The 14,391-nt window shown below is 38.9% G+C and overlaps 1 protein-coding gene across 1 annotated transcript in view; it reads right to left on the minus strand.

Annotated features, from left to right (window-relative positions):
• The window catches only part of RNF150 (ring finger protein 150), a 289,515-nt gene that overhangs the window by 89,519 nt on the left and 185,605 nt on the right, over window positions 1-14,391 (minus strand). The window contains exons 3-4 of the mRNA XM_036931488.2: window positions 8,735-8,806; window positions 966-1,048 (exon numbers count right to left, since the gene is read on the minus strand). Of these exons, the coding sequence (XP_036787383.2) occupies window positions 966-1,048; window positions 8,735-8,806 (155 nt within the window). The remainder of the gene's footprint in view (window positions 1-965; window positions 1,049-8,734; window positions 8,807-14,391) is intronic.

Genomic DNA, 14,391 nt, shown 5'->3' on the forward strand with positions numbered 1-14,391 from the left:
TTTGTCATTTGGGGGTTATTAAACTAATTCCTCTAAAGGCATATTTTATTTCTTTTTTATTTTTAATGCATAGCTCTTAAAGTTGCATTGTTTTATAAGTGACCAGATTGTTTTATATCTTCGTGTATTTTTCTACTTTGTTTACTTAAATAACCTAAGAATTTTTAAATCTAATCTTTCTAAGTGAAGACTCTTTCTTCAAGGGATAATTTGATTTTTATTTTTAGGACACTTCACAGATGCAAAAGCACTGAACAAAGGTTTTCAGATAGAGAAGGACAGCTTTTATACAACTTTAAAATATTTGATTTTGTTGACATTTTAAACTTATTTAACTATATAAAAAGAATTCGGGTCCCTTAACAGTGATTTTCAATTAAGGAGAGGGTTAGGATTATATGAGAATCACCTAGGGAGTTTTTCCCAACTACACATGCCAACATCCTCCCCTAGATTCTAGAGATTTGGGGGTGACTGTTTTATTTCCTTCCTGTTAGTACAAAAAGTGGGGGAATAGAATTTGCTTTGGCTTCTGACTCACTCCTAACCATATTCTGGCTGTTGATCCCTTCATGGTCATTGATAAAATATATTTATGAATTTACTAATTTAATGAAAATAACTTATGAAAGTGAGAAGTGATTCTGGAAATAACAGACTTGTTGTTAAAGAAAACTCATCCCTGGAGCCAAATCATTGAATTCTATATCACAAGGCTCTAGCTCATAGCAGTATACTTACTTTGATACAAAGAGGATCAAAATAATATTTCTCATTACACAAGAAAAGATGTTTTCAAGGAGAAAGGCTACACAAAAGGAACCCACTTTTGGCTTGTTTGCTATTCAAACATGGAAATGTCTGGGCAGAATGACCTTCAGGGCTAGGCCAGCAGCTCTGAGCCGGTGAGGCCAGCAGGCACTCCACACACACCCCAATCAAAGGCAGGCAGTCCAGTGACTCACCGGCAGGGCAAGATCCGGACAATGTCGTTGGGCTTGTACCCTTCAATACAAACTGCACAGTTGTCAAAATCAGGCTCTGTTTCCTGCAACAGAGAAAGCACAGAAGAGCTTACTTTTGGAGCTTCGACTCTTGTAAATATCCAGACAACAAGCCAAGGAACAGCTTGCCTGGAGCAAGGCTTTCAACAGTCTACATGCCAGTTTCCTTAATCGATAATTTACTGCACATTGGCTTTGTTTGCATCCCTTCCAACCTCCACTTTTTACTTCTGGGTTCCACTGGAAATCTTTTGTGAGGAAACAGTTTTTTAATGTATCATTACTTAATAATGCTACTTATTATAACTGTAAGGAAACAGTTTATAATATATACCATTGCTAACGAATCCTATTTGTTATAATTAGAGGTGACATTTCAAAATCTAAAAGATGAGAATACTACTTATGGAGAATTGTCTGAATAGTATTTAATCTATCCATTCCTCAGGAATCTAATGCAAACAACACTGAAACAGTGGTTCCGACTTCTTCAAGTAAACACATCTCTTTCAATAGGCCTCAATATGGTACTTATGTGACAGTACTTGTTCTTTTATTATTCTCTGTTTGAGGGGAAAAGTAACAAAAATATATATATATATTTTAGGACATCAATTCAAGATGGCAGCATGAGAGGTAAGACAGAGAACTCCTCCCAAAAACACATATAATATGAAAATAGAGTTAATACAACTAATCCTAAAATAGCAACAGGAAAGAAGGCTACACCAGACTGCATACACCTGGAGAACAGAGCAAACCTCATAAAACAGGGTAACTACCAAACCTTGATCCGGCGAGACCCAAGCCCTTCCCCTGCCCCAGCTCACCCACAGGAGGAAGAGAAATGGAGCATGGAGGGGGTGGGGGCCTAAGACTGCTGAACACCCACCCCTGGAGATCTGCTTTGGAGCACAAACCTACATTGTGTAGTGCTCTGGAGGTTGGTGGGGTTGGGAGTTGGGACAGGCGGAGTGCTTGAGGGACTGAGATTACGGCCGTTTGTGGAGGACAGGGATCCACATCCGGCTGCTCTGGGACAAAGGAAAGGTGGGTGCTGGGAGAAGATTCCTAGCAGTGAGAGGGCTGCTGAAGGGGTGGTGTTTGCATGGAACTTGCTGCATGGGAGAAGGGATAGGTGGACAATGTTGTCTGGGTGTGCTCTGTCCAGCAGGTTGGGAACTTTGAGGAGCTCCAGGAGCTCCATTTCCCTGGCTGGCTACTCAGCTCTGAAGCCCCCCACTGTGACATGCAGCCTGCTGCACCTTCCCCCTGTCCTGCCAGCACCGGCTTGCAAACAGGCAGTCATTGCACTGGCATCAGGTCAGCCAGAGGAAGGCCCCATCTACAACAGCTAGAGATGCAAAGTACAGAGGTTTACACTGGCTCTGACACAGGAGACAGGCACTGAAGCTGGAAAGCAGGAAATAGCTCTTTCCTCCCATCAGGCACCAGCACCATTCCCCTGCAATCCCCAACCTCACTCTAGGGGCTGAGCAGTTTGAGAGACTAGCGTTTCTGGGCGCTAGTGGTCACCACATAGAAATATGAAATGTCAAAGGAACCTGGTCCAGACCAAAATCTCACAAACCCCAGAAAAAGGGCCAAATAAAACTGAACTCACCAATCTGAGAACCTGAGAGTTCAAAATAAAAATCATAAACATGCTCATGGAGGTACAGAAAAATAGTCAAGAACTCAGGAATGAATTTAAGATAGAGATTCAATCATTAGGAAATTCCATATCTGAAATGAAACATACAATGGAGGGATTTAAAAGCAAATTAGATGTAGTAGAAGAGACAGTAAATGGAATAGAAATTTGAGAAGAGGAATACAAAGAAGCTGAGGCACAGAGAGAAAAAAGGATCTCTAAGAATGAAAGAATATTGAGAGAACTGTGTGACCAATCCAAACGGAAGAATATTTGCATTATAGGGGTACCAGAAGAAGAAGAAGAAGAGATAAAAATGTATAGAAAGCATCATTGAGGAGGTAATTGTTGAAAACTTCCCCAATCTGGGGAAGGAGATAGTTTCTCAGGCCAAGGAGGTGCACAGATCTCCCAACACAAGGGACCCAAGGAAGACAACATCAAGACATATAATTAAAAAGGCAAAGAACAGCAATAAAGACAGACTTTTAAAAGCAGCCAGAAAGAGAAAAAAGATTTCATACAGAGGAAAACACATCAGGCTTCCATCAGATTTCTCAAGAGAAACCATACAAGCCAGAAGGGAGTGGCATGATATATTTAATGCAATGAAAAAGAAAGGCCTCAAACCAAGAATTCTCTACCCTGCAAGGTTATCATTTATATTTGAAGGAGGGATTAAACAATTTTCAGATAAGAAAAGCTTAGAGATTTTACCTCCCACAAACCACCTCTACAGTGCCTTCTGGAGGTACTGCTATAGATGGAAGTATTCCTAAGGCTAAATACTGTTACCAGGGGAAATAAAAACACAATAAAGTAGAAAAATTAATTACTAAGCAGATTCAAAATCAAATCAACTATACCCAAAAGTCAATCAAGGGATAGACAAACAGTACAGAATATGATATCTAACATAAGAAGAATGGAGGAGGAAGAAAGAGGAAAAAAAAAAGAACCTTTAGGTTGTGTTTGTAATGGCATAGTAAGTGATTTAAATAAGGCTGTTAGATACTAAGAGAATTACCCTTGAATCTTTGGTAACCTCGAATCTAAAGCCTGCATTGGCAATAAGTACATACCTATCGATAATGACCCTAAATGTAAATCATCTGCATGCACCAATCAAAAGATGTAGAGTCACTGAATGGATAAAAAAACAAGACCCATCTATATGCTGCCTACAAGAGACTCACTTCAAACCCAAAGACATACACAGATTGAAAGTAAAGGGATGGAAAAAGATATTTCATGCAAGTAATAAGGAGAAAAAAGCAGGAATTGCAGTAATTGTATAAGACAAAATAGACTTCAAAACAAAGAAAGTAACAAGAGACAAAGAAGGAAATTATGTAATGATAAAGGGGTCAGTCCAACAAGAGGATATAACTATTATAAATATCTATGCACCCAACACTAGATCACCTACATATGTGAAACAAATACTAAAAGAATTAGAGGAGGAAATAGAATGCAATGCATTCATTTTAGGAGGCTTCAACACACCACTCACTCCAAAGGACAGATCAACCAGACAAAGTAAGTAAACACACAGAGGCACTGAACAATGTATTAGAAGAGACGGACCTAACGGACATCTATAGAACACTCTATCGAAAAGCAACAGGACACACATTCTTCTCAAGTGCACATGGAACATTTTCAAGAATAGATCACATACTAGGCCACAAAAAGAGCCTCAGTAAGTTAAAAAAGATAGAAATTGCACCAACCAGCTTCTCAGATCACAAAGGTATGTAACTAGAAATAAATTACACAAAGAAAACGAAAAAACCCAGAAACACATGAAGGCTTAATAACATGTTCCTAAATAATCAATGGATCAGTGACCAAATAAAAACAGAGATCAAACAATATATGGAGACAAATGACAACAATAATTCAACACCACAAAATCTGTGGGACTCAGCAAAGGCTGTGCTAAGAGGGAAGTCTACTGCAATACAGGCCTACCTTAGGAAAGAAGAACAATCCCAAATGAACAGTCTAAACTCACAATTAAGAAAACTAAGAAAAGAAAAACAAATGAGGGTCAAAGTCAGTAGAAGGAGAGACATAATAAAGATTAGAGAAGAAATAAATAAAATTGAGAAATATAAAACAATAGAAAGAATCAATGAAAGCAGGAGCTGGTTCTTTGAGAAAATAAACAAAATAGATAAACCCCAAGCTAGACTTATCAAGAAAAAAAATGAATCTACACACATAAACAGAATCAGAAATGAGAAAGGAAAAACTACTAGGACACAACAGAAATACAAAGATTTATGAGAGAACACTATGAAAAATTGTATGCTAACAAACTGGATAACCTAGAAGAAATGGACAACTTTCTAGAAAAATACAACCTTCCAAGGCTGACCAAGGAAGAAACAGAAAATCTGAATAGACCAATTACCAGCAATGAAATTGAATTGGTAATAAAAAAACTAAGAACAAAACCACTGAACCAGATGGTTTCACTGCTGAATTTTATCAAACATTTAGTGAAGACCTAATCCTATGCTCCTCAAAGTTTTCCAAAAAGTAGAAGAGGAGGGAAAATTCTAAAACTCATTCTATGAGGCCAGCATCACTCTAATACCAAAACCAGGCAAAGACAATACAAAAAAAGAAAATTGCAGACTAATATCCCTGGTGAACATAGATGCAAGAGTACTCAATAAAATATTAGCAAACAGAATTCAAAAATACATCAAAAAGATCATCCATTATGATCAAGTGGGATTCATCCCAGGGATGGGATGGTAAAACATTCGTAAATCCATCAACATTATCCACCACATTAATAAAAAGAAGGACAAAAACCACATGATCATCTCCATAGATGCTGAAAAAGAATTTGACAAAATCCAACATCCATTCATGATAAAAACTCTCAACAAAATGGGTACAGAGGGCAAGTATCTCAACATAATAAAGGCCATATATGACAAACCCACAGACAACATTATGCTTAACAGCAAGAAGCTGAAAGCTTTTCACCTAAGATCGGGAACAAGACAGGAAATCCCACTCTTCCCTCTTTTATTCAACATAGTTCTGGAGGTCCTAGCCATGGCAATCAGACAACACAAATAAATAAAAGGCATCCAGATTGGAAAGGAAGAAGTTAAACTGTCCCTGTTTGCAAATGACATGATATTGTACATAAAAACCCTAAAGAATCCACTCCAAAACTACTGAATCTAATATCTGAATTCAGCAAAGTTGCGGGATACAAAATTAACACACACAAATCTGTGGCATTCCTATACACTAACGATGAACTAGCAGAAAGAGAAATCAGGAAAACAATTCCATTCACAGTTGCATCAAAAAGAATAAAATACCTAGGAATAAACCTAACCAAGGAAGTGAAAGACCTATACTCTGAAAACTCCAACACACTCATGAGAGAAATTAAAGAAGATTCCAATAAATGGAACCACATCCCGTGTTCATAGACAGGAAGAATTAACATTGTCAAAATGGCCATCCTGTCTAAAGCTATCTACAGATTCAATGCAATTCCTATCAAAATACCAACAGCATTCTTCAACGAACTAGAGAAATAGTTCTAAAATTCATATGGAACCAAAAAAGACCCCGAATAGCCAAAGCAATACTGAGAAGGAAGAATAAAGCAGGGGGAATTATGCTCCCTGACTTCAAGCTCTACTACAAACCCACAGTAATCAAGACAATTTTGTACTTGCACAAGAACAGACCCATAGACCAGTGGAACAGAATAGAGTCAAGCGATTAATCCAAGCATACATGGTCAATTAATATATGATAAAGGAGCCATGGATCTACAATGGGGAAATGACAGCCTCTTCAATAGCTGGTGTTGGCAAAATTGTACAAGTACATTTAAGAGAATGAAACTGGATTATTGTTTAACCCCATAGACAAAAGTAAACTCAAAATGGATCAAAGACCTGAATGTAAGTCATGAAATGATAAAACTATTAGAAGAAAACATAGCAAAAATCTCTTGAATATAAACATGAGCAACTTTTTCCTGAATGCATCTCCTCGGGCAAGGGAAACAAAATAAAAAATGAACAAATGGGACTACATCATGCTTAAAAGCTTCTGTACAGCAAAGGACACTATCAGAAGAACAAAAAGGCATCCTAAAGTATGGGAGAATGTATTTGTAAACGACACATCTGACAAGGTTTCACATCCAAAATATATAAAGAACTCACACGCCTCAACACCCAAAAAGCAAATAACCTGATTAAAAAATGGGCGGAGATCTCAACAGACACTTTTCTTAAGAAGAAATTCAGATGGCCAACAGGCACATGAAAAGATGCTGTACGTTGCTATTTATCAGGTAAATGCAAATTAAAACCACAATGAGATATCACCTCACACCAGTTAGGATGGCCAACATAGAAAAAAATAGGAACAACAAATGCTGGTGAGTATGCGGAAACAGGTGAACCTTCCTACAACTGCTGGTGGGGTTGTAAACTAGTTCAACCATTGTGGAAAGCAATATGGAGGTTCCTCAAAAAACTCAAAATAGAAATACCATTTGACCCAGGAATTCCACTTCTAGGAATTTACCCTAAGAAAGCAGGAGCCCAGTTTGAAAAAGACATATGCACCCCTATGTTTATCGCAGCACTATTTACAATAGCCAAGATATGGAAGCAACCTAAGTGTCCATCAGTAGATGAATGGATAAAGAAGATGTGGTATATTCACACCATAGAATATTATTCAGCCATAAAAAGAGAACAAATCCTACCATTTGCAACAACATGGATGGAGTTAGAGGGTATGATGCTCAGTGAAATAAGCCAGGTGGAGAAAGACAAGTACCAAATGATTTCACTCATCTGTGGAATATAAGAACAAAGCAAAAACTGAAGAAACAAACAGCAGCCGACTCACAGAACCCAAGAATGGACTAACAGTTGCCAAAGTGTAAGGCACTGGGGAGGTTGGGTGGGAAGGGAGGGATAAGGGGAGTAAGGGGCCTTACGATTGGCACATATAATGTAGGGGGGCGGGCACGGAGAAGGCAGTATAGCACAAAGAAGACAAGTAGTAACTCTATAGCATCTTACTATGCTGATGTACAGTGACTGTAATGGGGTATGTGCTGGGGACTTGAGAATGGGGGGAATCTAGTAACCACAATGTTGCTCATGTAATTGAATATTAATGATACCAAAACAAAAAGTATATATATATATATATATATATACTTTTAATTTAGTAGTGCTTTTAAATGAATTTTCTTATTAGGTTTAATAGCATATTATACATGTAGAGTTGAGTATCCCTTACAGTGTCCCAAGAAACTCCAAACCCATGTAACCACAATCTGCTGCTCTAAAATTTCTCCTCGGGAAAAAAATTTCTCCTGGAGAATAGAAATGTTTAGAGGCCTGGGGGCTGCGACCGCACTTTGTTGTCCCTCCCCAAGCTATGCTTATGTTTTGGGCTTTCTGTTGTCATTCTGCATGGAGGGAAGCTGTTGCAGTGACTTTAGGCTTCTACATAGGAGACCGTGGAAAGGCTGAATGTGCTTTCTGTATTTACTGTAAACTTAAGTGGAGGACCTCGTGTAGCACATGACACTCTCTTCCTTGAAAGGATTTGTGGAAAAATGTTCTCATGTCATAGTACCAGGAACAAACATTTTGTTTTTTTTTCATTTTGTGGGATACTGGAATAAGGTAATTAGACATTGTTTGAATAATTTTTCTTTCTTTGCACTGGTTACTAGGATGCCCCAACCTGAATCTCGGACCCATTTCTGTTACATATTCAACAAAGGCATTTGTGTACTAATTTCATCCTGGCTTCATCTATTCTTCCTATACTTAGTTTTCTATGTCTCATATTTTCTATCTACCTACTTTGGTGTCTTAGATGCATATTATAAACTGCTTTAAGCTATATTTGATAAAGATGGGTATAACAACACACTTACAGGAGCACTGTTAGCATGTTTCCCCTTTCCTATGCTTTCCTTTTCTACTCTGGCTGTCAGAAGAGTCAGGAGATTTTTGAACAGCTCCTTACCAAAACGAAAAGAGGTTGTTACCTTATCTCCCTTCTTGATGGTCCTGACCTGGAGCTTGCTGATCGCTTTCTTTGCTGCATCTCCCAGACGGCGCTGAAAAAAATGAAAGGTACTTGTTAATCATAAAAATGTGAAATTTTTTACCTTGTTTCTGGTGCCATTTACTAATTCAGGGCAGCTACCTCTGAAATCATGCATAAGGGCATGATGTTCACAATGCTCGCTGGAGGAGATGTGTAAAGTGGCTCAACTAATTGAGGTCTATTGAAGAGCTTTGTCATCAAGAGAAGCTCTTCATGCCTAATATTAAGCAAGTGGCATATGATAGGCAAAGATCCTGCTCTACAGTGACTCCACACAGGTTACATCCATGCAGGTTAGCAAAAAAAAAAAAAAAGTTAGGGATTTGTTACTCTAGCTACTTAGTCTGTGTCATGAAGATAATAGCCAATCTGGAGTAGCTGGAATAAACTTTACCTCCTTGTTTTCAAGATCAAGGTTAACTGCTTGTGTGTTACTTTAAATATAGAATTTTAAGCAATTTCTGTTGCTTATATAAAACCAATGTAGATTTACATTTGGTGTGTACTACTCTTTTCCATAACATTCTTACATGCCTATTTCACCTCCTTTGTGTATGTTTAAGTGTGTGTGTGGATATGGCAAAATACATAAAAAATATGTGCTCAGCTTAACAAATAATCACAAAGCAAACACCTGAGCAATCCCCACCCCCCACGAGGAGGAATAATGTATCATGCTCTCCTCCCCCCTTATTTTTATGGAGACGATCATGTGCTAATAAGCCCTGTGGCAATGCAATGACAGGGCAGTAAGGATGAGAGGGAGAGAGTGGGGAGAAAAATTTTAGTCTGTCAATGAAAAGAATGGTTTGTTTGTGTACTATCACGTTGTATTTCCTTCTTGGGTATGTGTACCACTTTTCTTTAATACATGTGTATTTGTGGCAGTGAAACATATTTGAAGGACTAAGATAAACAGGACAAACATTTAACAGAATAATCATTTGCTTTCATCAATTTTGTTCTTTTTGTAAATAACATTCAGCCAGCTGGCTGACTGGCTGGTTGATTGGATGGTTGGTTGTTGAGCAATGAACAGGCAGTTTAGCATTGCCTTTAAAGTCAGACTTAATTTTACTCAGATTCTCACTGACCTGTCACTAACTTTGTGATATTCGAGAATTTACTTAATCTCTATAAGTTTTCATTCATTCTATAAATTAATACTTTTCTCACAGGGTTGTTGTAGGGATAAAGGTTTTAGCAGGGTACCTAAGATACATGAACTGTTCACTGGTATATGCTCACTATTTTACAGAAGAGTAAGCATTGGCTGCTTCCTAAAAGGAGGCCTGCATACACCTGAGATTTATGCAGAAGTCCGTGAGTAGCTGGCAAACTAAGGTAGCAGGAAGAACAGGAAGAGTCTACAATGATGAATATCTAGAGGGAACAGAGTTCAGAGGGAGAGAGAAGAATCAAGGTGATTCTAAACAGATGGAACTCTCTTTCCTCTCCTCTTCCTCCAGTTACTAACTGACCATCCTATGGTCTCAACACAGGCCAGTTCTTCAGGGAGCCCTTCCTTGCTGCCTCCCAGGGGAGAATGCTTGAGGCTAGACCCTCCCAGCACCTTGCCCCTGTGCTTCATAGCACTGTCACAACATTTACAATGAAATATGTTTTTATGATCTATCCTTGCTACACGTCACTCAGGTAAGTTCCCTGAAGGCAGGACTGTGCTTTCTTTGCTTCCTATTTTGTCGCCAGCATCCAGAATAAAGCTGCCTTCAATAAATGACACACAATCATTCCACACGTATTTTGGATCACTTATGTTGGGTTTAAAAAAAATGGTACTGAAAACACACACACATAGATTTCTGGTCTCTGAGCTCACTATCTAGTGGAAACTCCATAAATGGTTGATGAGTGAATAAGATCTTAAACCAACACTCTTTTCTTTAAGCACAGAAAACAACCTGAGAAATTTAGCCAGTTAACAGGAAAATTTATGACACAACTCTAAGTAATGCTTGTGGTGAGGTAAGCAAGCTGTGCTGCTTTCCTTTGAAGAAGCCTGGAGCAAGAATTGAAAGGCCAAGAGGACAGGCTGTTAGATACCAAAAACAAAGGTAAACAACCTGAATATTACAGTTAGAATAAGAAATTTGGGCTCCAAGCAAACAAATGTTGATTTTTTTTTAAGTCAAGAGCTCAGATATTTTTGCAGTTATGCTTAATTGGGATTATATATCTGGCCCCCATCCAATCACTTGATTGTTCTGTATTTTCAAAGGCTAGGAAGAGTGACTAAGTAGCAAAATATATTTTCAAGCAATGATCATAGATAATACTCAGAGGAAGACTGACATTTTTTTAAGGAAGTGAGCCCAAACTATTTTCAAAATTCAATTTCATTTAAAACAATTCTTTAGGAAATGAAACTGCCCTTCTTAGGAGGAGCCAAGATGGCAGCATGAGTAGAGCAGCGGAAATATTCTCCCAAAACCATAAATATTTTTGAAAATACAACAAATACAACTATTCCTAAACGAGAGACCAGACAATACAGGACAATAGCCAGACTACATCTACACCTGTGAGAACCTAGTGCCTCGTGAAATGGGTAAGATACAAGCCATGGCCCGGCGGGACCCGAGTGCACCCCTCACCCCAGCTCCTTGGTGGGAGGAGAAGAGTCGGAGCTGGGAGGGAGTGGGAGCCCAGGACTGATGAACACCCAGCCCTAGCCATCCGCACTGGGAGTGCAGCCACACAGTGTGTGGTGTGCTGGATACTAGGGAAATGGGACAGTAAAATCTGCGAGCAGGTCCCTGCAGCCAGTGCCCCTGGGACAAAAGAAAAGCGAGTGCTTTTTGAAAGTCTTAAAGGGACAGGGGCCACACAGCTGGACGGAAGCATCCCGGTGCACTCAGCCCAGCAGCTGGGAATCCAGAGGAACTCCGGGTGCCCTAAACCCCTGGACAGCAGCACAGACTGGAGGCACCTCATGGCAAAATCAGCCTCCCACCCATTCCCCCTCCAGTGCAGTCCCGCCATAGTGGAGCAGCAGCCTGAGGAGAGCAATGCCCAGAGCAGACACACAGAGCTCCCTCCACAGCAGCCGGGGCAAGAATCAGAAACCCCATCTGTGCACAGCTGCCCAGCACAAGCTGCTAGGGGTCACCGTTCTCCCAGGAGAGGAAGGCCACAACTAGCAAGAAGGGATGTTCTCCCAGCAGACACATGCACCAGCTCACCACAACTACCTCTATTGCCATGAAAAGGCAGAAGAATTCGATACAGATCAGACTAACAGAGACAACCCCTGAGAAGGAGCTTGGGGAGATAGACCTAACCAATCTTCCTGAAAAAGAATTCAAAATAAAGGTCATAACCATGCTGATGAACCTGCAGAGAAAAATGCGAGAGCTAACTGACAATGTAGGGAGGGAGACTACAGAAATAAAACAATCTCTGGAAGGATTTAAAAGCAGAATGGATGAGATGCAAGAGGCCATTAATGGAATAGAAACCAGAGAAGAGGAATGCAAAGAAGATGATGCAGAAAGAGATAAAAGGATCTGCAGAAATGAAACAATATTAAGAGAACTGTGTGACGAGTCCAAAAGGAACAATGTCTGCATTATAGGGGTACCAGAAGAAGAAGAGAGAGAAAAAGGGATAGAAAGTGTATTTGAAGAAATAATTGCTGAAAACTTCCCCAAACTGGGGGAGGAAATAGTCGCTCAGACTACGGAAGCACACAGAACTCCCAACAGAAGAGACCCAAGGAGGAAAACACCAAGACACATAATAATTAAAATGGCAAAGATCAAGGACAAGGACAGAGTTTCAAAGGCAGCTAGTGAGAGGAAAAAGGTCACCTACAAAGGAAAGCACATCAAGCTATCATCAGACTTCTCAACAGAAACCTTACAGGACCAAAGAGAATGGCATGATATATTTAATGCAATGAAACAGAAGGGCCTTAAACCAAGAATATTGTATCCAGTAAGATTATCATTTAAATATGAAGGAGGGATTAAATAATTCCCAGAAAAGCAAAAGTTGAGGGAATTTGCCTCCCACAAACCACCTCTACAGGGTATTTTAGAGGGACTGCTCTAGATGGGAGGACTCTTAAGGCTAAATAGATGTCACCAGAGAAAATAAAATCAGAGCAAAGAAAGCAGACAACAAAATACTAACTACAGGCAAAAAATAAAATCAACTACCCACAAAAGCAGTCAAAGGAAACAAAAGAGCACAGAATAAAACACCCAACATATAAACAATGGAGGAGGAGGAATAAGAAGGGAGAGAAATAAAGAAACATCAAACAGTGTTTATAATGGCTCAAAAAGTGAGTTAAGTTAGTAAGACAGTAAAGAACCTAACCTTGAACATTTGGTAACCATGAATCTAAAGGCAGCAATGGCAATAAGTACATATCTTTCAATAATCACCCTAAATGTAAATGGACTGAATGCACCAATAAAAAAACACAGAGTAATGGATTGGATAAAAAAGCAAGACCCATCTATATGCTACTTACAAGAGACTCACATCAAACCCAAAGACATGCACATCTAAAACTCAAGGAATTGAAAAAGATATTTCATGCAAACAAAAGGGAGAAAAAAGCAGGTGTTACAGTACTAGTATCAGAAAAAATAGACTTCAAAACAAGGAAAGTAACAAGAGATAAAGAAGGACATTACATAATGATAAAGGGGTCAGTCCAACAAGAGGATATAACCATTATAAATATATATGTACCCAATACAAGAGCACCAGCATATGTGAAACAAATACTAACAGAATTAAAGGAGGAAATAGAATGCAATGCATTCATTTTAGGAGACTTCAACACACCACTCACTCCAAAGGATAGATCCACCAGACAGAAAATAAGTAAGGACACAGAGGCACTGAACAACACACTAGAACAGATGGACCTAATAGGCATCCACAGAACTCTACATCCCAAATCAACAGGATACACATTCTTCTCAAGTGCACATGGAACATTCTCGAGAATAGATCACATACTAGGCCACAAAAAGAGCCTCAGTAAATTCAAAAAGATTGAAATTCTACCAACCAACTTTTCAGACCACAAATGTATAAAACTAGAAATAAATTGTACAAAGAAAGCAAAAAGGCTCACAAACACATGGAGGCTTAACAACATGCTCCTAAATAATCAGTGGATCAACGATCAACTTAAAATAGAGATCAAGGAATATATGGAAACAAATGGCAACAACAACACAAAGCCCCAACTTCTGTGGGACGCAGTGAAAGCAGTCTTAAGAGGAAAGTGTATAGCAATCCAGGCATATTTAAAGAAGGAAGAACAATCCCAAATGAATAGTCCAAAGTCAAAATTATGAAAATTGGAAAAAGAAGACCCAATGAGGCCTAAAGTCAGCAGAAGGAGGGACATAATAAAGATCAGAGAATAAATAAATAAAATTGAGAAGAATAAAGCAATAGAAAAAAATCAATGAAACCAAGAGCCGGTTCTTTGAGAAAATAAACAAAATAGGTAAGCCTCTAGCCAGACTTATTAACAGAAAAAGAGAATCAACACACATCAACAGAATCAGAAACAAGAAAGGAAAAATCATGATGGACCCCACAGAA

This window comes from Manis pentadactyla, chromosome 5, assembly GCF_030020395.1.
Source record: "Manis pentadactyla isolate mManPen7 chromosome 5, mManPen7.hap1, whole genome shotgun sequence".
In the NCBI taxonomy this organism is placed as follows: domain Eukaryota; kingdom Metazoa; phylum Chordata; class Mammalia; order Pholidota; family Manidae; genus Manis; species Manis pentadactyla.